Below are 26,790 nucleotides of genomic sequence, written 5' to 3'. Positions count from 1 at the left end.
GTCATAGCCAAACCTTAATTTGCTGAGATGATTCATATAACTGACAGCTGTTCTAATCTTAAGACCCAGAAATCAGGACACCTGAATTCTGGTCCTGCTTCTGCCACTGACTTGCATAGCTGTGTATCATTAAGTGATTGACTTCATTTCTCTGAAACTTTCACCTCAATTATAAAATATAGATAAGGAACACTGATGAAAAAATTACCACTATTTGCTTTTTTACATATTTCAGTAACATCTACTTAAGAACAGATGTAATAAAGACAATAGAGGAACAATACTCTACCATTAATGCACACGTATTACTAAACTAATGGTCTGCACTAATTTTATACTTTTTCCAACAAGATTTTATTAAGCGTAGCATACCAAACAAAAGAAGAAATCCACCTGGGAAGATGCAGGGTGGTGTAACAGAGAGAACACATGCTGGATAGTAAGAAAACCTTACTAATTCAGTTCCCACTCCTCCAGGAAGACTTTGACAACCAATCATCGTATCTCTTTTTGTATATACAACTCTTCATACAACTACTGTAGCACTTAATCCCATACTCTATATAACCGTATCTTAATTGCCACATCCTTCAATCCCTTGCAAATACTACTGTAAATTTCTTGAGGACAGGGAATCTGTTCCATGTATTTCTTTGGTACTCCTACAAGCAATAAACAGTGCTGAGCCAAAGTCAGTACTATTTTTAAAATGGTAACATTTGAGAACACATCAGAGGTCTGATCATTTCCACCTACCTTTGCAAGCTCCACACCAGGACTTATGGATAATCACCATCAGGGGCAATCCACTTAAAAACAAAACAAACAAATTATAAACTAGTAATTCCACTTTTTGAAATGCACTCTAATAAAATGACCAACCAATGAAGACAAAGATTAATGTACAAGGACGCTCATGGAACATAATTTCAATAAAAAGAAATTTAAGACAATCTATTCAATAATAGTGGATTATTATAACAAAATTATTGCTAAGTTCTGATGTTCCAGTAAATTGTGCAAATTTGGGCTTTAAAGCTACAGAGAAGAGATTTTTTAAAAAACTACATTTTCAAATGTTATGGCTATATAACCACTGAAATGGTAACAAAACTTTTCATTGGTACACTGTTAAAATAAAAACTAGAACATAAAATTATTATCTGTGTTGTTGTTTGGTCACTAAGTCATGTCCAAATCTTTGCAACACCATGAACTGCAGCACACCAGGCTTCCCTGTCCTTCACCATCTCCTGGAGTTTGCTCAAACTCATGTTCACTGAGTCGATGATGCTATCCAACCACCTCATCCTGTCACCCCCTTCTCCTCCTGCCCTCAATCTTTTCCAGCATCAGGGTCTTTTCCAGTAAGCTGACTCTTCGCATCAGGTGGCCAAAATATTGGGGCTCCAGCTTCAGCATCAATCCTAACAATGAGTATTCAGGACTGATTTCCTTTGGGATTGACTGGTTTGACCATCTTGCTGTCCAAGGGACTCTCAAAAGTCTCCAACACCACACTTCAAAAGCATCAGCCTTCTTTACGGTCCATCTCTCACATCCACACATGACTACTGGAAAAATTATAGCTTTGATTGTGGACCTTTGTCAGCAAAGTGATGTCTCTGCTTTTTAATAAGCTGTCTAGGTTTGTCACAGCTTTCCTTCCAAGGAGCAAGCGTCTTTTAATTTCATCACTGCAGTCACTGTTCACAGCTTTTGTGGAGCCCCTCAAAATTATTACCTATAGTTTCAATTATGCAAACATGTAGAAAATAGTCTAAAAGGAAATGTTTTAAAACATAATAGAAGTTATCTCTAGATAATGGGATTGTGGATTTTACACTTTTTCTGTATTTTTCAATTTTTCTACAATTAAGTGAAATTTTTTTTTTGGAGGGGGCAGACCTGTGGGATCTTAGTTCCCTGAGCAGGGACTGAACCTGGGCCCCAACAGTGAAGGCACCAAGTCCTAACCACTGAACTGCCAAGGAATTCCCAATTAAGCATAACTTTTTTATCATCAGGGAGGAAAAAGCTTTTTCTTTTATAAAATAATAAGCACCATATTCCATCTGAGTCAGTCTTGGCCAGCTGAAGCTCCAATACTCTCAAGGCTCAAATGCCAACTCGTAGAAGGGTCCTATGTAAGCAGCCACTGGCTTTCTCCATCATCCACCCCCATGTCACGACATTGTCACAGGCGTATAATACTATCAGAGCATTTGGCACACTGAACTGTATTTATTATTTACTCATCTCCCCTCACTGGCCTTAGAGCTTCCTAAGGAAGGGCCTCTTAGCTGTCTCTATATACTCTACAACTAGTACAGTATTATTGGTAGCCAAAACATATATAGTATTTACTATGTACCAGGCACTACTCTACAGCAGACTGGTTCCAAATTGTGAGAGGAGTATGTCAAGGCTGTATATTGTCACACTGCTTATTTAACTTATATTCAGAGTAAATCATGCAGAATGCTGGGCAGGATGAAGCACAAGCTGGAATCAAGATTGTTGGGAGAAATATCAATAACCTCAAATATGCAGATAATACCACCCTTATGGCAGAAAGTGAAGAAAAAGAGCCTCTTGATGAAAGTGAAAGAGGGGAGTGAACAAGTTGGCTTAAAATTCAGCATTCATAAAACACAGATCACGGCATCTGGTCTCATCACTTCATGGGAGATAGATGGGGAAACAGTGGAAACTGGCTGATTTTATTTTTCTGGGCTCCAAAATCACTGGATAGTGACTGCAGCCATGAAATTAAAAGACGCTTGCTCCTTGGAAGAAAAGCTGTGACCAAACTAGACAGCATATTAAAAAGCAGACATTACTTTGCCAACAAAAGTCCATCTAGTCAAAGCTATAGTTTTTCCAGTAGTCATGTACGATGTGAGAGTTGGACTATAAAGAAAGCTGAGCGCCGAAGAATTGATGCTTTTGAACTGTGGTGTTGGAGAAGACTCTTGAGAGTCCCTTGGACTGCAAGGAGATCCAACCAGTCAATTCTAAAGAAATCAGTCCTGAATATTCATTTGAAGGACTGATGCTGAAGCTGAAACTCCAACACTTTGGCCACTTGATGCAAAGAACTGACTCACTGGAAAAAAAAACCTTATGCTGGGCAAGATTGAAGGCAGGAGGAGAAGGGGATGACAGAGGAGATGGTTGGATGGCATCACGGACTGGATGGACATGAGTTTGAGCAAGCTCTTGGAGTTGGTGGTGGACAGGGAAGCCTGACGTGCTGCAGTCCGTGGAGTTGCAGAGTCGGACAGGACTGAGCAACTGAACTAATCATCTGTTTACTACTAATTTCTCAAGGGCAAAGACTATCTAAACCATCTTTCAAAAACATAAGCACTTATCTATTATTTGTTTAATGAGATAAATGAAAGACAAGTTTAAAGGGCTTTTGCCTTGAAGAACAGAATGAAGCACCCAGTTAGGGAAGTTGTCATGATCGTGACTCCATGTTAAGACCAAGACTCACTGAGCACTAGCAAAGTACTTCTAATAGGCATAACAGGGATACATCTGTATCTAAAATGTTACATTAAGTAAACTATATGAAGAATATAAAGCTACATTAAGAGAAAGAGATGCCAGCACAGTCTTTTTATAAAAGATTTTATTAAATGAAATAATTTAGTGGTTTTTCTTTCAATTCCACTAGAACCAAAGCTTCGCAAGGATAGAAACCAGTGGATCTATCTGTGACCCCAGGCCCCAGGTTAGAGACTAGCCAAATGTAGGCACAGTACTTAAAAAACTGTGGTATGAAGAAAAGGCCAGCACAGATGTGGAATTGTGCTATGTTCAGTTCTGTTCACAATTATCATAAACAATTCATCCATCCTGTCTGCTCTCCCACACTTCAGATGTGAGAAATCAATGGTGTGTGACAGCCCAAATAGAACTCAATCTGTGCAAGCTCTGTCCACTTAAGCTCTGTCCTTTGAGAACTTTGCCTAGATCCTCAGACAGTTCTCCATTCTCTGGTATCAAATTTGCTGTAAACTCAAGGCCTGGCACAGAGGGGTCCAGGAGGGTATGAGTGAATCAGTCATAACAGCTCTAGTACCACGTCAATATATTCTGCAGAACTGTATTCTTCCCAGACAAATGTTGTAGTGGTAGACAAGAAACCATGGTTTTCCCACTCACTTGCTCCGGTTAGTGCAGGCTCTGGCTTAGATACTGCAGAAACATGTTGGCCAGTTGAGGCAGGTTCTCATTGTTGGGATGCATTTTGGTGTAGGAAATAAACTGACGACGGAGGCGACTCAGTTCTGCCATGGTCAAAGGCCTGGTAAACCGCAGGTGTTCTGTGGTGCCAGGAAGCTTAAGCAAGTCTCCGGGGACTGCACTCTTCTGCGCTTCCATCAGTCCTGCCAGCACCTGGCTGGTGACCTGGTCCAACTGGTGCAGAAAGCTGCCAGAAGCAAGTGGCTGGGACTGTGTAGACTGATGGGGTGGAGGAGCCCGGTTCTCAAACAGGGCAGCTCTGATCTCTGCCAGTGGCAACGGTTCCTCTAAGCCCACCAAGGTGAACAGGGGTCGGTCCCAGCGATTCCGAGAGTCGGGAGCTTCGAAGCGCAGCGCTAGGGCCTCCAAAAGTTCGGGAGGGTAAAAAGCACCAGACACATGCTCTGCAGATTTCTCGGATTCCGAAGCCACGAGAGCTGGACAATCTGTCGCCCTGGTTTCCTTTGGCTCGGATTCCGTAGGTACTTCTGCCTGGGCTCGCCTATTTACTACAGAGGCCACTGCCTGTGGTTCCCCGAGGACATCGGTGCCCACCGCCAGAGGTCTCCCTCCCTCCTCAGCTCGCGGTCTCCAACTCACACTGACGTTCTGGTTCGGATTATCCACGGCGCCTGCCACCCGCAGTCCCCCGTTCAGACTGCCTGGTCGTACGCAGTAGACGAGGCAGAGCGGAGTGCGCGCCGCCCGCGCCAGGCAGTACAGCTCGTAACGGAAGCCCTTGATGTAGTTCAGCGAGTCGAGGATGACCACGTCCTGGCGACTCAGGCGCCGCTCCACAGCCGCTCGCAGGGCCCCACGCAAGGCCTTCTCACGGGCTGAATCGCCATACACTGTTGCGTCCTCCGCGCCGAGCACCGCCGCATCGTCCACCACCTGCACCACGCGGCCCTCAGCTGCCAGGGCCGCGCGGAGTTCCTCGACGCGCCGGCTCTTGCCGCTGTACGGCAGCCCGCAAAACACCACGAGCGGCATCCTCCCAGGAGGCGGCCATGTGCAAACGCGCCGCGTCAACTTCCGGGTTGCCGGCGGCTCTGACGCAAGCCGGAAATGAAAGCCGCACTTCCGGTATCTTTTAACTCTTACAGGCCCTCTTGTTGCTATGGAAACAGGAGCGCTAAGCCAACTAGAACCAGGTCCTGCCTCTGCAAAAGGAGTTGGAGCTTAGAATGGCATCAGTTACCTATATCAAATGTTGTAGGTCTTGGAGATTGTGATCTCCTGATGGCCAATGACTGTGTCCATCAATTTACAGTGGGGGTCTTAAGTAGCATTGATTATTGCTCAGCTATCAATGCAAAGAAATAGAGGAAAACAATAGAATGGGAAAGACTAGAGATCTATTCAAGAAAATTAGAGATACCAAGGGGCCATTTCATGCAAAGATGAGCACAATAAAGGACAGATATGGTATGGACTTAAAAAAGTAGAAGAGATTAAGAGGTGGCAAGAATACACAGAACTATACTAAAAAGATCTTCAAGACCCAGATAACCATGATGGGGTGATCACTAACCTAGAGCAAGATATCCTGGAACGCGAAGTCAAGTGGGCCTTAGGAAGCATCAGTATAAACAAAGCTAGTGAGGGTGATGGAATTCCAGTTGAGTTATTTCAAATTTTAAAAGATGATGCTGTGAAAGTGCTGCACTCAATATGCCAGCAAATCTGGAAAACGCAGCAGTGGTCACAGGACTGGAAACGGTGAGTTTTCATTCCAATCCCAAAGAAAGGCAATGCCAAAGAATGCAAACTACTGCACAATTGCACTCATCTCACACGCCAGCAAAGTAATGCTCAAAATTCTCCAAGCCAGTCTTCAACAGTACATGAACCGTGAACTTCCAGATGTTCAAGCTGGATTTAGAAAAGGCAGAAGAACCAGAGATCAAATTGCCAACATCTGTTGGATCATCGAAAAAGCAAGAGAGTTCCAGAAAAACATCTACTTTTGCTTTATTGACTATGCCAAAGCCTTTGACTGTGTGGATCACAATAAACTGTGGAAGATTCTGAAGGAGATGGGCTACCAGAACACCTTACCTGTCTGCTGAAAAATCTTTATGCAGGTCAAGAAGTGACGGTTAGAACTGGACATGGAACAACAGACTGGTTCCAAATCTGGAAAGGAGTATGTTAAGGCTGTATATTGTCACCCTGCTTATTTAACTTATATGGAGAGTACATCATGTGGAATGCTGGGCTGGAAGAAGCACAAGCTGGAATCAAGAATGCCAGGAGAAATCTCAATAACCTCAGATATGCAGATGACATCACCCTTATGGCAGAAAGTGAAGAGGAACTAAAAAGCCTCTTGATGAAAGTGAAAGAGAAGAGTGAAGAAGTTGGCTTAAAGCTCAATATTCAGAAAACTAAGATCATGGCATCTGGTCCCATCACTTCATGGGAAATAGATGGGGAAACAGTGTCAGACTTTATTTTTCTGGGCTCCAAAATCACTGCAGATGGTGATTGCAGCCATGAAATTAAAAGACGCTTACTCCTTGGAAGGAAAGTTATGACCAATCTAGATAGCATATTGAACAGCAGAGACATTACTTTACCAACAAAGGTCCGTATTGTCAAGGCTATGGTTTTTCCAGTGGTCATGTATGGATGTGAGAGTTGGACTATAAAGAAAGCTGAGTGCTGAAGAATTGCTCCTTTTGAACTGTGGTGCTGGAGAAGACTCTTGAGAGTCCCTTGGACTGCAAGGAGATCCAACCAGTCCATTCTAAAGGAGTTCAACCCTGCGTGTTCTTTGGAAGGAATGATGCTAAAGCTGAAACTCCAGTACTTTGGCCACCTCATGCGAAGAGTTGACTCATTGGAAAAGACTCTGATGCTGGGAGGGATTGGGGGCAGGAGGAGAAGGGGACGCAGAGGATGAGATGGCTGGATGGCATCATGGACTCAATGGATGTGAGTCTGAGTGAACTCCGGGAGTTGGTGATGGACAGGGAAGCCTGGCGCGCTGCAATTCATGGGGTCACAAAGAGTCGGACACGACTGAACGACTGAACTGAACTGAACTGAAGGATGCCTGATAAAATATAGGATGCCTAGGGCTTCTTTGGCAGTCCAGTAGTTAAGACTCTGAACTTCCACTGCAGAGGGCACGGGTTTGATCCTGGTCAGGGTGCAAGATGGGGCATATATATATATACACACACACATATATCGCATGTATATACATATATATACACACACAAATATATAATATATGTATACACACACACAGAGGATACCTAATTAAATTTGAATTTCAGATAATATATATTGCTTTTAAAATAAGTATGTCTCAAATATTACTTGGAGCATATTTAAAATTACTTATTGTTGTAAATTTGCTGTTATGACTCAGGTAACTCAACCTGGGGCCCTCTAACAACCTAGAGGAGTGAAAAAGGGTGGGAGGTGGGAGGAAGGTCAAGAGGGAGATGATATATGTATACCTATGGGGAATTCATGGTGATGTATGGCAGAAATCAAACCAATATTGTAAAGCAATTATCCTTCAATTAAAAATAAATTTTAAAATAAATGAATAAAATTACTTTTAATCTGAAATTCAAATTTAACTGGGCATCCTTTAAAAAAATTTTTTTATTGAAGTATAGTTGCTTTACAATGTTGTGTTAGTTTCTACTGTACAGCAAAGTGTATCACCTGTATATATAGATACACCCCCTCATTTTTGGATTTCCTTCCCATTTAGGTCACCACAGAGCACTGAGTAGGGTTTCCTAAATTAGACAGTAGGTTCTCATTAGTTATCTATTTTATAAATAGTATCAATAGTATATTTATGTCCATCTCAATCTTCCAATTCATCCATCCCACCACCCCTCCTTGTCCTCGTGGTGTTCGTAAGGTTATAGTCATCCTCCATTTGTGTTTGCTAAATTTGGCAACCCCACTCCTGCAGAAGATATGAGTCTCAGAGCCATGAACCTATAGGATCTGTTCTAGCAAAAGCAAGCATTATCATTTGGTAGGTGCAGAAGTATGAGTGTTTCTATGCAAGGAGGTGTGTGTAGAAAGTAAGTGCAAACATACTGGATTTTTGTATCTCTCCAGTACAGTATAGACTATTAAACTTGAGACTATTAGGCAGTATGTTTTACTGGCTGAGTGTAGAATCTGAAGTGTCTGGGTACAGATCTTGGCTCTACCACTTAACTAGCTATATGATTATTTAACTGTTCTGTGCCTTAGTTTTCTCATCTATAAAATGAAGATAACAACAGTACCAACCTCAGAAGAGTTGTTGTTAGATGAGTTAATTCACATAACAAATGTCTGGTGCATAGTAAGCACTTAAAAACATTAGCTAGTATTATTACTTTTGTTGTTATGCAACTACTCCACTGCTCTGCCTTGGCATAACCCTTCACCTGAATTTAATGCTAAATTGACGGCTGGAAGCTGTTCTAGGTAAGCGAAAACCATATCTTGTACCTGGCAGCTGCTTCCTTCTTCCCATCTTCTAGAGTCCTCCAATGAATGTGATCTCCAAAACCTGGAAGGAAAGAGCCTCATAAATATTCACACATGAACAAAGGGCAAAGACCCATGAAAGAAATGTAGCATATTCACAAGATACTCATAAAAAAGGCTTTCCTTTGTCAAGAGCATGGTGTTCAAGTCTCAACTCCACCGCTTTCTAGGTGTATAGAACCATGAACAGTCCCATACCTCAAGTCTCAGTTTTCATACCTGCAAAATGGAGATAACGTCACCTAATTCAGTTTTTAAGGAAATTAAATTATTAATGGCTATGAAAACCTTTGTAAACTAACAGAGTATGCAAATAATACTATAAGAATGAATGAGAATTTTCCAGTTATCTTAGAGCAAGTCCTAACAAATCATTGCTAGTTGGAGTCAACACAGCAGTATAGTTTAAAGAGTCAGAAAGACATTAAATGTGTGAATTTTGTAAATGAAGTAAGTTCTTGAAGTCCCAATTTCTTCATCTATAAAATCAAGAATACCCACACCTCCCAGTGGTGGTGTAAGGATTTTAAGACAATATATTTTGAGATAATATAAAGTTATTCTTGTTATTTTTCCCCACACTTCAGTTAAGAGTGATCTTTTAAAATCACATCTTTGCTTGGTAAAATATCTTTCAGATGCGTTTCAAAGCCCAAAAAGGGAAGGTCAAACTGTTATAGCAGGGTTTCTGAAGCCTTTCAGAATATGGCTCCTACCCACCTCTCCAGGCTCACTTTCCACACTTTTCTTAAAATCTTACACAAAAAAACTAATTTTCAGGAGAAGTTCTCTCAGGATTACTTGAGATGCTGTATCCCAGGCTTGAAGTCCTAAAAATTCCCACCAAATAAAACATAACTGTCAAAAAAAAAAAAAAACAAACAACATTTCCTTAAGCACAATATGCACCCTCTCTCCCCTTCAGCCTTCATAATCACTGCTTCCTTTGCCTTTCCTCCCACTGTCACCTTCAATTCATTCTTCAGGTATGAAACTAGCAGGCATTTCTTCTGGTAAATCTTCTCTGACTTCCCAGGCACTCTATTCTTATCCATCACAGCACTTCCCAGGCTGAACTGTAAATGTTTATGTGTGTCTGTCTCCTTCACTCTAAAGGAAATTCCCTATGGGCTGGGACCATATCTGTCTTATTCCCTCCTGTTTCCCTAGCATTTAGCACTACATAGGGCTTCTCTGGTAACTCAGACAGTAAAGAATCTGCCTGCAATGCAGGAGACCTGGATTGGATCCCTGTGTGGGAAAGATTCCCTAGAGTAGGAAAGGGCAACCCATTCCAGTATTCTTGCCAGTAGAATCTCATGGACAGAGGAGCCTGGCAAACTACAGTCCATGAGGTCACAAAGAGTTGGACATAACCAAGCCACTAACATTTTCATTTTTCATGGCTATAGTAAGTGCTCCACAAAATATTTATTGAGCAAATGAATATTAGTTAGGCCATCTCACATAAGTAACTTAATTTTGCATCTTGAAAATAGTAACCGTAACAACACTAGCTGTTATTTATTGACCAATTTACACATGTCCTGCACATCACACGTTATCTTATTTAAATTTATTCTTAACAATAACCCTTGCACTGAACCTCACTATATTTCCATTAAAATAGGCATAATAATAGCTGTATCTTGCCCTTCCAACCCTGGCTGGCAGGATGGCTCCTGCACAGAAGGATGGTGAGAAGGGCTGGGCCACTATCAATGGAGGTGGTAACTAGAGAATACACTATGAGCATTCACAAGCATTCATGGAGTGGGTTTCAGGAAGCATGCCCCTCAGGCACTCAAAAGAAATCCAGAAATTTGCCATGAAGGAGATGGGAACTCCAGAGGTACTCATTGACACTAGGCTCAACAAAGCTGTCTGGGCCAAAAGAATAAGTAAATGTCCCATACTGTACCTATGTGCCTACCTGCACATGGTTGTCCAGGAAATGTAACGAAGATGAAGGTTCACCAAACAAGCTCTGTGTGCTGTTTACCTGTGTACCTGTCACCACTTTCAAAGATCTACATACAGTTAATGTGGATGAGAACTAACTGCTAATGGTTCAAAAAAGTTATAGAATCTCAAAAAACAAAACAAAAAACCAATAGAAAACCTGTATCTCATAAGATTGTTGTTGAACATTAAATTACATATATATATTATATATATATCTTAAGACAGTGCTTAGCGGATTGAAAATGATCAGTAAACAGCACCTTTTGTCATTCTTTACAGTTGAGGCTTTTGAGACTCAGAATACACAGCCTGTACCAGGTCACATAGCTGATAAATGGCCAAGCGGGGGTTTTAAGTTCAATTTTATGACTTTTGGTTACTACACATACTGTCCTTGAGGCCTTTCTTTCCCAGAAATTTCCATCAGCTTAGCACAGGGAAATAAAGAGCTCATCCAGATTAGCAGTGAGAGGCAGTATCCAAACTAACCATCACTTTTCATTTCAAACAGCATGGGCTACTGCCCAAGGGAAAATGTGTCACTTGCCTACAGCCCAAAGTCTAATCCTGGAGAGAGAACAAACAAGTGACAGTGAAACTGGGAAGATGCCCAGGAGAACTGGGAAGGTGCCTTACTATGACCATCATCATTCTACTTGTCAAAACCTAAACTCCGGCAACAGAACCCTGCTTTGGAGAGATGCCTGACTAGACAGTTTGGAGGGATATCCACCTACAAAACAATGAAATCCTACATAAAAAAAGGCACCCACTGGGCTCAAAGTAATAAACACAAACACAAAGTAAGCTTAAATCAGACAAGGAACAATGAGCAACAAGCAAAAGGCAAGGCTAACCTGAAAGCAAATATCCATCATCATGTGGCAAGATGAAAGAGATGAATCTGAGACTCCATTTTAACCCAGCTGTCAAAAGCAACTGGAGTGATTCCAGGGCAGTAATTAGTAGCCCCTGGTTTCCAGATGAATCAAATGCCAAACTTTCCTAGAGGAAAGCATTACTAATGTTAGGCCTCCAGGATAACCTACATAAATAACCATTATGAGCTTACAATCATAGATCACGAAACCTGTAAGCAAAGAAGTCACCACAAGTAAGAGCAGAACCAACAAATAGATAAAAGAACTTCAGATATTAGAATGATTAGGCACAGGATACAAAAATTACTATTATATAAGCATTGAAAGAAATAACATATGGCATGACAAAAATATGCATATAACAAAACACAAAATAGGCAAAACTGTAAAGGCACCAAATAGAATTTTTTAAACTAACGTGATTTTTGAAATACAAAATCAATGAATATTCAGTGATACACAGAAGCGAGTTATTAAGCCATAAAAAGACATAAAAGAGCCTAAACTGCATACTGGTAAGTGAAAGATGCCAACCTAAAAAGGCTACATAACGTAGGATTCCAATTATATATGACTGGTGTTCTGGAAAAGACAAAACTATGGAGACAGTAAAAGACCACGCTAATGCAGGGGAAACTGGGATAGGGAAAGGTGTCGTGGTAAGGGTTCACATGAGAACTCTGCATTTTCTGCTCAATTTTTCTATAGGTCTTAAATTGTTCAAAAATAAACTCTACTTATTAAAAAACAATTCAATGGATAGGTTAAAATAGCAAATTAGAGACAGGTGGAAATGTGAATCAGATGTTATCCAGAATATAGCACAGAGATAAGAAGACAGAAAATGTAAAGGAAATAGACAGTAAATTAAGAAAAGATTGGTATATATAAAATTGGAGTCTCTGAATGTAAAGTTGAAGGAAAAAAACTTATCTGAAGAGATAATATACTGGGGTGGGAACTGGATGACTGAAAAACAAGAGTGGAAGGAAGAATATACCTCTTAAAAGTATTAAACCATGCTAATGTATCATATCTACTTAAAAACACATTTGCATTTTTTAGAATGAAAAAAAGATGAATGATAGCACTTTCAAGAACCAAGATAAAACAAGAATCTGCAGATAGTAAGAAGCACAATGTATAGCTGACAAATTACAAAAACAAATCACACACATATAAACTGTAGTGAAACTGCAGAACAACCAAATACTAAGATCTTAAAAGCATTTCAAAGAGAAATGACATATTTCCATTCAAAGATTGACAATTAGACTGACAGTAACAAATTGGAAATCAGATGGCAAAACATCACCTTCAACATGCTGAAAGAAAATATCTCTAAATTTAGAATTATGTACCTGGCAAAACTATCTTTCAAGAACAAGGCCAAACTAGACATTTTTAGATAAACTGAGGTATTTTTCTACCATCAGGTGGTCACCACTCATTATTTCAGTAAGTATTTATTGAGCAGTATTATGTCGTGGTTAAGAGCCTGCACTATGGACCTGGACTCCCTGGCTTTGATTCCTGTAGTTCTGTAGCTAACTAGCTGTGTGACTTTGGGCAAGTTACTTAAACTCAATTTCTTTGGCTGTAAACAAGAGTAACAACAGCACCTACCTTGTTGGGTTGCTTTGAGGATTAAATAAATCATTATGTTAAAGATCTTAAAACACACAAAAGACGTTGAACTGCCAAAACAATCTTGAGAAAAAGGAACAAAGCTGGAGGCATCCTGTTCTCTGACTTCAGACTATACTACAAAGCTACAGTCATGAAAACAGCACAGTAATGGCACAAAAACAGATACACAGATCAATGGAACAGAATAGAAAGCCCAGAAATAAACCCACATTCTTATGGTCAATTGGTCTATGACAAAGGAGGCAAAGGATACAAAAAAGAAATGACAGTTTCTTCAATAAGTAGTATGAGGAAAACTGGACAGTTACATGTAAAAGAATGAAATTACAACACTTTCTCATACTACATACAAAAATAAATTCAAAAGGGATTAAAGACTTAAATAATAGACCTGAAACCAGAAAACTCCTAGAAGAAAGCACAGGCAGAACACCTTTGACACAAATCACAGCAATATTGTTTTGTATCTGCCTCCTGAGGTGAAAGGAACAAAAGTAAAAAGAAACAAATGGTACCTAATTAAACTTAAATGCTTTGGCATAGCAAAGGAAACCATAGACAAAACAAAAAGACATCCTACTGAAAGGGGAAAAAAACGTTTGCAAATGCTATGACCAATAAGAGGGTAAAATAGATAAATAGCTCATACAGTTCAATATCAAAAAACCAAACAACCCAATTAAAAAGTGGACACAGATATTTTTGCTAAGAAAACACAATAGAAATTATCAACTGGCATATGAAAAAATACTCAAAATCAAGAGAATGCAAATCAGAGCCACAATGAGATATCACCCCATACATTTCAAAATGGCTATCTTGAAAAAGACAAGAAATAATAAATTTTTCTGGCCTCCAAAATCACTGCAGAGGGTGACTGCAGCCATGGGAAATTAAAAGATGCTTACTCACTGGAAGCAAAGTTATGACTAACCTAGACAGTATATTAAAAAGCAGAGACATTACTATGCCAACAAAGGTCCGTCTAGTCAAGGCTATGGTTTTTCCAGTAGTCATGTATGGATGTGAAAGTTGGACTATCAAGAAAGCTGAGCACAGAAGAGTTGATGCTTTTGAACTGTGATGTTGGAGAAGACTCTTGAGAGTCCCCTGGACTGCAAGGAGATCCAACCAGTCCATCCTAAAGGAGAGCAGTCCTGGGTGTTCATTGGAAGGACTGATGTTGAGGCTGAAACTCCAATACTCTGGGCACCTGATGCCAAGAGCTACCTCATTTGAAAAGACCCTGATGCTGGGAAAGATTGAGGGCAGGAGGAGAAGGGGACGACAGAGGATGAGATGGTTGGATGGCAGCACCAACTCAATGGACGTGGGTTTGGGTGGACTCCAGGAGTTGGTGATGGAGTGTTGGTGATGGCCTGGTGAGCTGTGGTTCATGGGGTTGCAAAGAGTCACACACCACTGAGCGACTGAACTGAACTGAACAGATATTAGAGAATAGGTGAGTGAGTGTTGCTCAGTCGTGTCCAACTCTTTGCAACCCCATGAACTGTATAGCCCACCAGGCTCCTCCATCTGTGGGATTTTCCAGGCAAGAATACTGGAGTGGGTTGCCATTTCCTTCTCCAGGAGATCTTCCTGACCCAGGGATTGAACCCAGGTCTCCTGCATTGTAGGCAGACGCTTTACCGTCTGAGCCACCAGGGAAGTCCTAGAGAATAGGTGCAGAAAAGGAAACCCTTGCACAGTTAGTGGGGATATAAATTGGTGCAGCCACTGTGGAAAACAGCTTGGAGGTCCCTTAAAAAACTAAAACTAGAACTGCTATGTGATTCAGCAATTTCACTCCAGAGTATACATCTGGAAAAAACTGAAAACTAATTTGAAAAGATACACATACCCCAATGTTCACAGCAGCTTCCCAAGTAGAGTTAGTGGTAAAGTGCTACACCTGCAATGTAGGAGACATAAGAAACACAGGTTTGTTCCCTGGGTCAGGAAGATTCTGTGGAGGAGGAAGTGGCAACCCACTCCAGTATTCTTGCCTGGGAAATCCCATGGACAGAGGAGCCTGGTGGGCTACAGTACATGGGGTCACGAAGAGTTGAACACGACTGAAGCGACTTAGCATGCACTCTGCTTTACTGACTATGCCAAAGCCTTTGACTGTGTGGATTACAATAAACTGGAAAATTCTGAAAGAGATGAGAATACCAGACCACCTGACCTGCCTCTTGAGAAATCTGTATGCAGGCCAGGAAGCAACAGTTAGAACTGGACATGGAACAACAGACTGGTTCCAAAGAGGAAAAGGAGTACGTCAAGGCTGTCTATTGTCACCCTGCTTATTTAACTTCTATGCAGAGTACATCATGAGAAACGCTGGACTGGAAGAAACACAAGCTGGAATCAAGACTGCCGGGAGAAATATCAATAACCTCAGATATGCAGATGACACCACCCTTACGCAGAAAGTGAAGAGAACTCAAAGGCCTCTTGATGAAAGTGAAGGAGGAGAGTGAAAAAGTTGGCTTAAAGCTCAACATTCAGAAAACTAAGATCATGGCATCCGGTCCCATCACTTCATGGGAAATAGATGGGGAAACAGTGGAAACTGTCAGACTTTATTTTTTTGGGCTCCAAAATCACTGCAGATGGTGACTGCAGCCATGAAATTAAAAGACGCTTACTCCTTGGAAGAAAAGTTATGACCAACCTAGATAGCATATTCAAAAGCGGAGACGTTACTTTGCCGACTAAGGTCCATCTAGGCAAGGCTATGGTTTTTCCTGTGGTCATGTATGGATGTGAGAGTTGGACTGTGAAGAAGGCTGAGTGCTGAAGAATTGATGCTTTTGAGCTGTGGTGCTGGAGAAGACTCCTGAGAGTCCCTTGGACTGCAAGGAGATCCAACCAGTCCATTCTGAAGGAGAGCAGCCCTGGGATTTCTTTGGAAGGAATGATGCTAAAGCTGAAACTCCAGTGCTTTGGCCACCTCATGCGAAGAGTTGACTCACTGGAAAAGACTCTGATGCTGGGAGGGATTGGGGGTAGGAGGAGAAGGGGACGACAGAGGATGAGATGGCTGGATGGCATCACCGACTCGATGGACGTGAGTCTGAGTAAACTCTGGGAGTTGGTGATGGACAGGGAGGCCTGGCATGCTGCAATTCATGGTGTCGCAAAGAGTCGGACACGACTGAGAGACTGAACTGAACTGAACAGTGTTGACAGCAGCATTACTTAACAATAACTAAGATATGAAAATAACCTAAGTATCAACAGATAAATGGATAAAGATGGGTATATATAGGGAAATCTGCTGGAGGTCCAGTGGTTAGGACTTGGGACTTTCACATGTGGTGGCCCGCGTTCAATCCCTGGTCAGGGAACTAAGATTCACAAGCCACATAGTGTGGGCAAAAAACCCAAAATGGTGTGTATATTCATATATACAATAAAATACTCCTCAGTCATAAGAAAGTATGAAATTTTGCTATTTGCACCAATATGGACAGACCTGAAGGATATCAAGCTAAGTGAAATAAGTCAAAGACAAATATTATGTTTTCATTCATACATGGAATACAAAAACTAAAAGAAATGATTGAATATAACAACAACAACAAAGAATTCAGAACAATGTCTGGGACTGAAGACTTATGTATTTGCCATTAACATACCAAGCAATATTTTAAGTACTTCACCCATATAGATCCTCATAACAACCCTAGAGATAGGTACTCACTAACCCCATTTTATAGATGAGAAAACTGAGGCAAAAAGTTTACATAACTTTCCCCAGTTCACACATCTAATGAGTATCAGATTTGGAATCTGAACCTGTGCACTTAGGGTCCAGACTCCTTGCTCGAAAGCACTAAATGCTGTCCTTCAAAGTAGAAGGAGGTAAGGACAATGAGGCAAGGGAAGGAGCAGGCAATACAGGACCTCATAGGCTTCTATAAAGACTCTGGCTTCTAGAAACTTTTAGAGGGTTTTGAGCAAAGTAGTAACATGACGTGATTTGTAATTTAACAAGACTGCTCTGGTTTCTGTGCTGAAAACAGATTATAGTGCGTGTTACTATAGTGGGTGTTGAACTGTGTGTCTCAAATCCCCAGTGCCTCAGACTGTGACCTAATATGGAAACAGGGTCTTCACAGAGGTAATCCAGTTAAAATGAGGTCATCAGGGTGGGGCCTCATCCAATATGACTGCTATCTTTATTAAAAGAAGGGAAAGTAGACACAGACACATACACACGGAGAACACAGCCATCTCTAACAGGCCTGGTACAGATCCTTCCCTCAGCCTTCAGGAGGAACCAACACTGCCAGAAGCTTGACTTTAAACTCCTACTCTCTAGAAATATGAGACAACAAATTTCTGTTGTTTAAGTCACTCAGCTTGTGTTACTTTGTTATTGCAGCCCTAGTAAACTAATACAGAAAAGGAAAATGCAAAGGAGACTAGGAAAGTGGTTACTGCAATAATTCAGGCATGTGGTAACAGTGGTTTGGACTAGCTGTGATGGTAGGGGAAGCACATGCCATCAGATTCTGGACATATTTTGAAGGTAAAATCGAAAGGATTTTGTCCTGGATAGGGGGTGAGAGAAGTTAATGATGACTCTAAGGTTTTTTGGCCTGAGCAACTAGACTGGAGTTGTCATTAATAGAAATGGGGAAGAGAGTAGGTGGAGTGAGTTTTGGAAAGAAACATTAAAGTGCCTGGATATGGATACACTCATTTTGAGATGCTTACTTCCCTGGTGGCTCAGATGGTAAAGCATCTGTCTACAATGCAGGAGACCTGGGTTTGAGCCCTGGGCTGGGAAGATCCCCTGGAGAAGAAAATGGCAATCCACTCCAGTACTACTGCTGCTGCTGCTGCTGCTGCTGCTGCTGCTGCTGCTGCTGCTGCTGCTGCTGCTAAGTCGCTTCAGTCGTGTCTGACTCTATACGACCCCATAGACAGCAGCCCACCAGGCTTGTCTGTCCCTGGGATTCTCCAGGCAAGAACACTGGAGTGGGTTACCATTTCCTTCTCCAATGCATGAAAGTGAACAGTGAAAGTGAACTTGCTCAGTTGTGTCCGACTCTTAGCGACCCCATGGACTGCAGCCCACCAGGCTCCTCTGTCCATGGGATTTTCCAGGCAAGAGTACTGGAGTGGGGTGCCATTGCCTTCTCCGACTCCAGTACTACTGCCTGGAACATCCCATGGACAGAGGAGCCTGGTGGGCTACAATATATGGGTTCGCAAAGAGTCTGATAGGACTGAGTGACTTCACTTTCACTTCACTAGACATCAAAACAGAGATGCTGAATAAGCAACTAAATATCTGAGGCTGGAATTCAAGGGACAGTTATCAGCATGCAGATGTTATTTAAAGCTTAAGAGTGAACAGGATCACCAAGGGAGTGAGTGTAGATAAACACAGAGTTCAGGAACCCGGGAGCACTACTAGATAAGGGAGATAAAGAAGCAACCAAAGACCAGCTGGTGACAAAGAACAGGCACCAGCAGCACATGGGATTCCAGAAGTGTTTCCAGGATGTTTCAAGAAGGAAGGATGATCCACTGACTCCAGTACTCCTATTATATCAGAAACTTTGGGATTTAGCAAGTGGAGAACAATGCTAAAGCTGAAACTCCAGTACTTTGGCCACCTCATGCGAAGAGTTGACTCATTGGAAAAGACTCTGATGCTGGAAGGGATTGGGGGCAGGAGGAGAGGGGACGACGGATGAGATGGCTGGATGGCATCATGGACTCGATGGACGTGAGTCTGAGTGAACTCCAGGAGTTGGTGATGGACAGGGAGGCCTGGCGTGCTGCGATTCATGGGGTCGCAAAGAGTCAGACACGACTGAGCGACTGAACTGAACTGAACTGAACTGAACTGAACAATGCAGACCTTGACAAGCCCAGTTTCAGTAGGAATGAGAATGAAAAGATGATTAGAGCAAGATCAAGACAGCCCAGGGGAAGAATTAGGGAACAAGCACACACAACTCTCTCAAAGAATTTTGCTGTGCAGGGGCAACTGCTAGAGGGTGCTGTGAGTCCATGAAGGGTTTGTATTCAATATGGAGGAAAGGATAGGATGTTGAAAGCTGATAGAAATGATATACAAAGGCAGGAAAATTGAGGATACAGGACTAAAAGGGAGAGTCAAAAATACTGAGTAGATGAAAGGAGATGGGATTTCCTACTCAGGTGAAGGGACTAGCCTTTGCTAGGAGCACTGACAGTCTATCTAGTAAAGACAGAAAAGGAAGAACATATGGACACTGGTACTAGAAGGTGGGTAAAATCAGTAAAATCAAGGTGACAATTTTTGACAGATCTCTTCCAAGTCCTTTAACCTTCTGTTAAATAGGAAGCATGGTGACTGGCAAGGATTGTGGAGAAAGTACTACTTTTGAAGAGACAAAGGTAAATATGAGATAGTCCTCTAGGAGAGAACCAGAGAAACTAAAAGGATACTAAAGGGCAAGTTTCAGGAAAGAAGTGATTCCAGAATAAAGCCTAACTACAAGGAACAGTGAGCAAATTAACTGGTAAACATGTGGATATATCCAAATACATTTGCATAAAAATTTTAATGCTCAATTTATAGTTAAAAAAAAAAGAGAGAGAGAACTAAAGTATTGGACAACATAGCTTATAAAGAAAGAGGAAGTGATTGAAATTAGAATGCTCTAAGGCCCACTAACTATTGGGGGGGGTTAAGATATTAATGTTAGATTTTGTTGTTAAATACGTGAGTAAAATTCCAGAAGTAACCACTAAAAGAAAAGAAGGGTACCAACTTCCAAATTAAATAAAGGCAATAAAGCAATACAAGAATCAGCAAATATTAAACCCCCAAAGAAAGCGAGAAAAGAATAGAAAAAAACAGTAGCGATAGAAAATTGGATGAGAGAAATAAGACCAGCTCTGTCAATAATTACTACAAATATAAGTGAACAAAACTTGCCAGGTAAAGGTAAAGTAAGAAACTGTCAGATTTTAGTTAAAAAAAAAAAATCCTCTATGATGTTTACAAAAGCACCTAAAACAGATGGACTTGTAAAAGTCAAAAGTAAAATGATTGAAAACTATATCCCAGACAGACATCAGGCAAAACAAAATTAGGCAAGCTAGATTACTATCAAGCAAAATAAAATTTCTCCATAAACATGGACTACTCAGAAGCTAGCTGACAAAGCCTACAGTCATAGGTTATAGCTAAGAGACCCTAGGGCAGTGGGGCTTCCCTGGAGGCTCAGATAGTGAAGAATCTGCCTGCCATGCAGGAGACCCGAGTTCAGTCCCTGGGTCTGGAAGGCCCCTGGAGAAGGAAATGGCAACCCCCTTCAGTATTCCTGCCTGGAGAATTCCATGGACAGAGGAGCGTGGCATGCTGCAGTCTATGGGCTTGCAAGAGTTGGACACAACTTAGTGATTAAACCCAGGGCAGTGCTGTTTAACTGATCTTTCTCCAATGACGGAAATTTCTATATCTGCACTGTTCAATATGGTAGCTACAAACTGTTGAGTACCTGAAACATGGCTAATGCAACACAGAAGCTGGATTTTTAAAGTTTAATTTTAATTAATTTAAAATTTGAGTGGTAAGGGCCTATCACTACTTCATTGGACAGCACAAAGTTACAGATCAGTCCAATCCTCTCATATTATAAAGGCCTGGAAAAGGGAAGAGGCTACCAGAGACCACAAAGGAAGCCACAACCAAAATTTAGTCTGATTCCTAATTGAAATGCTTTCCCAGAGCCCAACACTTCCCTGGCTGCCTTAGTGCATTGTTTCCAAGAGTAATTCTAGAGGTGTAATTTGAAACAGTTCACTATGTGTAAAAAATTTCTTTGAAAATTCATATTAAAAGGTAAATTGGAATTTTTCATAAGTAATAATCACCATCATGATGTTTTGAGTGCTTACTCTATGGAATAATGATGATAATGTGTTGTGTGTTAGCTGCTCAGTTGATTCCAACTCTTTGTGGCCCCATGGACTGTAGCCTGCCAGGCTCCTCTGTCCATGGAATTCTCAGGCAAGAATTCTGGAGTGGGTAGGCATTCCCTTTTCCAGGGGATCTTCCCGGCGAAGGAATTGAGCCCAGGTCTCCCGCATTGCAGGTCAATTCCTTACATTCTGAGCTAACAGGGAAGCCCTGATTATGATAATATAATAATATTAGTAATGACTAACACTTATATGGCATTTACTATATGCCTGGCATTGTTTTTCATGCTTTTACATGTATTAAATTATTTAATCCTTACACTTATGAAGTAGAAATGCAACTGTCTTCATTTTACAGACAAGGAAGGTAAAGTTAAATAGCTTGCTAGTAAATGCCAAAGCTGGGATTAGAACCTACATGGTGGAGTTCCAGAGTCTGTAGTTTACTCACCATACCTCACTAACTCTCCTGCAAAGATACACATGAATAAATGAATAAATAAATGGCTTTCCCAAAGCAGAAGGAAAACACAGACTTCAGGTCTGGAAAACCTGGGTCCTTATGTTTCCCTTCAAAAATAACTTGAAAACTTGAAAAGGCACAGTGCTTACCTTGTTGCTACCTACTCCCTACACCACCCACACTCATACCCATGCCAACATGGAACATCTGAAGACAGTCCAACTTCCTCAAGTATCACCTGCACAGCCACTTTATTTATGCCAGTTATCTGCAGAGTGAGCTGAAAGTTCCCACATTAGCAGCTCCTTCATTAATTTAAAAGGTGGGGGAGGAAAGAAAGTGACTGTTTCCAAACACAGGATTTACATCAGAATTCCCAAGCCCTTCAGGCTAAAAACTGTTTTCCTGAGGGTAAGGTAAGGACATCAGAAAAGTATTACCCACCCTCTCCCAGCTGACAGAACAAAAGGTTAAGTGTCGGAACTGGCAGCCAAGCCTCTGGAACAGGGAACACTGTACCTGAGAGGTAGAATAACACCACGGCTAAATAAAGTCTGTATGCATCAAACAAGTCCTAATTCAGCCACTTGCTGTTTTCATGTATGTGAAATATGACTAACAAAAATATCTGTCTCTTAGGCTTGTTGTGAATGTGAATAGGATACAGTATGGAAGGTAAACACCCCATATGTGTCAATGCCAAATGGTTATTTCAGAGACTTGACAAAGTCATCCATTTCTGTTTCAGGCAGGAGAGTGCATGAACCGCCCCCATTGATAACTTTCCCTTTTCTCCTTCAAAGGAGTCTCTCCACTCAGAGCAGGCGAGGTGTACTGTTGAGGACGAAAGCTATAGAATCTCCATCTCAGCTGGTCCACTTACTAGCTATGTGACCCCTGCATCCCATTTTAGGCTCTTCATCTGTGTAATGGGGATGATGATTACATCCCTTATCTACCTCAGTGGGTTATCATGAGGATTAACCAGTCAATACATGAAAAATACACAGAACGGTTCCTGGAATATAGCAAAATGTACAGTAAATGTTAATCACTACACTTCTTCCCACAGGTGGTACATTTCAAATGTTGAGCACACAGAGAAGATTTTAGAACTCTAAGATATTAGAGCTGGAAGGACTCTTAGGAATCATTTCTACTCCAACTTTCTCATTTAATAAATGATCCCCAGGGAAGCCAAGAGCTGGCTGACCAGGACTAAAACTCAGGCCTCCTGATTTCTATCCAGTGTTCACACCACATCACTGTACTTCCTCTCTGCAAACTATCGGCCATCATCTGGAAAGAGTCAAATCTACTTAAACTTCTGGGAAGAAATCTTACTTATCACTGCTCCGGGTAGCACTTTTCTGGGAGGTGGGGTGGGTGAACTATAATCCGTTTTCCAAGAATCCATACCCAAGAGATACAAAAAACAAAACAAAACAAAAAAGTTTGATATCTTATTAATTTCTTCCAGGAACAAGTCAATATTTTTCCTTGGGTAAATATAGTAAAAAGCATTAAATAAATACTTTCTAAGTTTGTAACACAATACTAAGTGCCTTTTGTTTGTTCATTTAATCCTCACAGCCCCTTCCTCACCAAGTTGCCCTTCTATGTGCTCCTACAGTTACCTGCCATTCCCCTGCTGACAGTACATATCACAGTGCCATGTAATTGCCTGCTTATTTGTGCTGATAGTCTTCAGACCATGAGCTGAAAAAAGACAGGGATCCCAACGATCATGTGTACCATTCATTTCTTCTTTCAACAAATATTCCTGAGCATGAATAAGACAGAAACAGTCCTAACTTACTAGGGTAGACCATACTTTCCAAAGATGATTGCAGTAATATCTCCCATTCCACAAGCTCTTTTTACAATGTGACCTCAACATTCCTCCTGTGGGGGATGGAAAGGAGGTAGTTAATGTCCCTTCCCCTTGAACAGGCCCATGGAGTACACTGGAAGTGATGCTACGTGACTTTTACGGCTAGATGACAAAAATGCCATGTATTTTCACCTTGTTCTCTTAGGGTGCTCACTCCTGGAATCCAGCTGTCATACGCTGAGGAAGCTCACACTAGCCCACGAAGACAAAGCACATGGGGAAGTAACCAGCTCAGCTGAAGCCCCAGACTCGGAACCAAGGGATACACGAGGGATACACTGTGCCCTGTTTGACTTTCTGGCCCACAGAATGGTGAGCATAATAGAATGATTTCTTTCCACCACTTAATTTGGGGTGGTTTATTATGCAGCAATGGTAAATGGATCAACCACATGGAGCTTAACACCTAACAAAGAATGCTGAATATGTGACTCCAAGGTATTGCCTACACCTAACACAGTTAACTGGAATAATAACTGGGTAATTATTTGCTGCATGTGTGAGATAGCTGTTATTATGCCCCTTTGGCACATGAGGAATTGAGCTTTGAGAAGTTTTAGCAACTTGTCCTAGGTCTCTCAGAAGGCAATGGCAACCCACTCCAGTATTCTTGCCTGGCAAATCCCATGGACAGAGAAGCCTGGTAGGCTGCAGTCCATGGGGTCGCTACGAGTTGGACACAACTGAGCGACTTCACTTTGACTTTTCACTTTCATGCACTGGAGAAGGAAATGGCAAGCCACTCCAATATTCTTACCTAGAGGATCCCAGGGACAGGGGAGCCTGGTGGGCTGCCATCTATAGGGTCGCACAGAGTTGGACACAACTGAAGTGACTTAGCGACTTAGCAGCAGCTAGGTCTCTCAACTGGTTTGTGGCAGAGTAAATTAAAACCCAAATCTAAACCCACTCCTAATACTACACGCTAATGTCTCCTTCAGTATTCATAATTTTACACGAATTTTACAGTAATCTGCTTTAAAATGGGACTGTCAGTACATAAAACATTTTGGCCCAACAGTTCCCTGTGGTTTCATCACTGAGATGGAAACCCACATATCACCTTCTCAGAGAAGCCTCCCCTGATCTTCCTAGCTCAAGTAATGTCAGCTCCCTCATCCTTTCTCAGTCTTTCTACTCCATCAGTTTCATTTTCTTCCCAGAACTCATCCCTAGCTGAAATTATCTTGTCTATTAATTTGTTCATGTCCCTAACTCTCTATCTGAATTGAACACAAGCTTCATGAGAGCAGGAACTTTGTGTGTCCTGTCCACTCCTATATCCCTGGTGCCTAGGATCATGCCTGGAATATGATAGGTAATCAAAAATTATTTACTGGATGAAGGAATGACTGCATTCAGGTGCACTGAATGTCCACCCAATCTCATTACCCACCAATAAATGTGCAAATAGGGAGGATAAAACACAATTTAGAACAGCAGGGCTGTAGTAAAGACATTTCATACAGTAAGGTCAGTACAAAAACAAAACAAAAGAAAAAAGGAAGAGAAAGGAAATACACACTACCACACAACCACCTAGAAAAAGCATAAACCCTGAGTTCCAATAAAGATGTAGACAATGGGATGGATGGAGTAGGGGGGTCACACCTCTTGTTCTCCATTCATAACGACTGCCCCCTCACCCTTCCAAAAAAATCAGTTTCTTCAGACACACTGACTGAACCACACCAAGGATAACGGTTGAGGACCGTCTAACATCAGACCTGCGACCCTTCATCCAGCCCTTCCTTTGGCATCAGTCACTGCTCCCTGGGATGCAGGTGCTGTTCCCTACAAGGTAAGGAGGCAGTAACCTAGCTCTTCAGGGAAGAGGTGAGGAGGGAAATCTTCAGACCCAGGGCAAAGGTCTAAATACGCAGGTCCCCAAAGGTCCTATTTCTCCCAGGAGGGAAGGTAACAGTGCCTGAGGACCTACCTGAGGACCTACCATGTTTTTCGAAATATAAAGGCCATTTCTTATCCCAACCCAAGAATTTAGGGAGGCCTCAACTAAAACTTCCCCATCTCAACATTCCCCAGACCACTACTCCTTACCCCAAACTCCAGGAGCAGGTGGAGAGGATACAAAGAAATCTAGCGTGGCCAAAGAGACAGAACGGGTAGGCAACCGTGTTAGGACAAGAAGAGGGCTGTACTGGGCTAGGACCCAGGATAAGTAAAGATTAAGAAAAGAATGCAGTCTGACCCTTTCCAAGCCCATTAGGTCCTTCAGAAGAGGTGACGAGGAGCAGGAAACTGAAGCCCAGCAAACAGGTGGCCCCGAGACGAGGCCATAGCTCCATGGTGGTAGATGCGCGGAGCCACTGGGCTGAGCAGACGTATGGCCGACGAAGTCCTAGAAGGTCCGTGCGGTTTCCCAAGCGCGGATCAGCCCAGCCGCTTGCGTTCCCAGATTTTTTTTTTTTTTTCCTCCTAACCCTGAAGGAAGTGATGTTAGACGGATGTGGGTGGCGCCTCTGAGGTCCGGTTTCGGACGGAGTGAGAGTTTAAAGGTGAAGATCACGTAGAAGGTTGCGGGAGTTGCTTTGGGGCGCTATTTGCTTCACCCCGGGTTCTGGACGTTTAGTCCGAGGGCCGAGAAAGAAAAGATGGGCCGAGATAGTGGGGGTGGGGAGGAGTCTCGGGAGAACCGTTGCTGGTTGCGTCCCCCAGCAAGCTAGCCCCTCCCCCTCAAGAACCACTGCACTTAATATTCACTACGCAAATTACTGATCGGTGAAGTCAGCGGCTCCCAACAGTGGGCCGGTTGCCCATTGGCTCCGGGTCCCCCTTTCCCCACCGCAAAAAAAAAAAAAAAAAAAAAGGCAGACAACCGGATTTCATTCTCAGGTTACTGCTCGGGTCTGGCACAGGTCTGCCAAATCTGTTTTGCGGTGCATGGTCTCGTGCCTGCAAGAATGCCCCTTCCTGCTAGAGAAGAAGCACTGGACTTTATTTTCCCTTTTAACCTAAATTCTTCATCTCAGGAATGATGCAACCAACTGACGCAAGCTCCGAGAAAACCAAACTTGGAATCTCTCATTGCAAAACTGACCTAGCTCTTCAGGGCACCAGGTCATAATTCACTGCAGGTACTTAGAAGTGCAAAGCTGCTTCTTAAATCTACTTGTTTGTTATTTTTAAACTGGGTTATTTCTCAGTTTTCCTCTCGGATGCATAGCAAACAGGTCAAAATTTCCCGTCTCTCCTCCGGAATGGAG

The 26,790-nt window shown here is 42.0% G+C and overlaps 2 protein-coding genes across 2 annotated transcripts in view; both read right to left on the bottom strand.

The window, feature by feature from the left end:
* TXNDC12 (thioredoxin domain containing 12) overlaps positions 1 to 25,975 on the bottom strand; it is a 33,537-nt gene extending 7,562 nt beyond the window's left edge. The window contains exons 1-3 of the mRNA XM_052637272.1: positions 25,776 to 25,975; positions 8,737 to 8,797; positions 757 to 809 (exon numbers count right to left, since the gene is read on the bottom strand). Coding sequence (XP_052493232.1) covers positions 757 to 809; positions 8,737 to 8,797; positions 25,776 to 25,872 — 211 coding nt within the window. The 5' untranslated portion in view covers positions 25,873 to 25,975. The remainder of the gene's footprint in view (positions 1 to 756; positions 810 to 8,736; positions 8,798 to 25,775) is intronic.
* Positions 3,623 to 5,406, bottom strand: KTI12 (KTI12 chromatin associated homolog). The gene has a single exon (XM_052637271.1). It carries the CDS (start codon positions 5,248 to 5,250, stop codon positions 4,186 to 4,188), a length of 1,065 nt encoding a protein of 354 aa, XP_052493231.1. The 5' UTR covers positions 5,251 to 5,406; the 3' UTR covers positions 3,623 to 4,185.
* Positions 25,976 to 26,790: the final 815 nt, after the last annotated feature.

Source organism: Budorcas taxicolor, chromosome 3, assembly GCF_023091745.1.
Source record: "Budorcas taxicolor isolate Tak-1 chromosome 3, Takin1.1, whole genome shotgun sequence".
Lineage (NCBI taxonomy): Eukaryota > Metazoa > Chordata > Mammalia > Artiodactyla > Bovidae > Budorcas > Budorcas taxicolor.
Note: the sequence above shows the minus strand (reverse complement) of the source record. Positions and strands in the feature narration are given on the sequence as shown.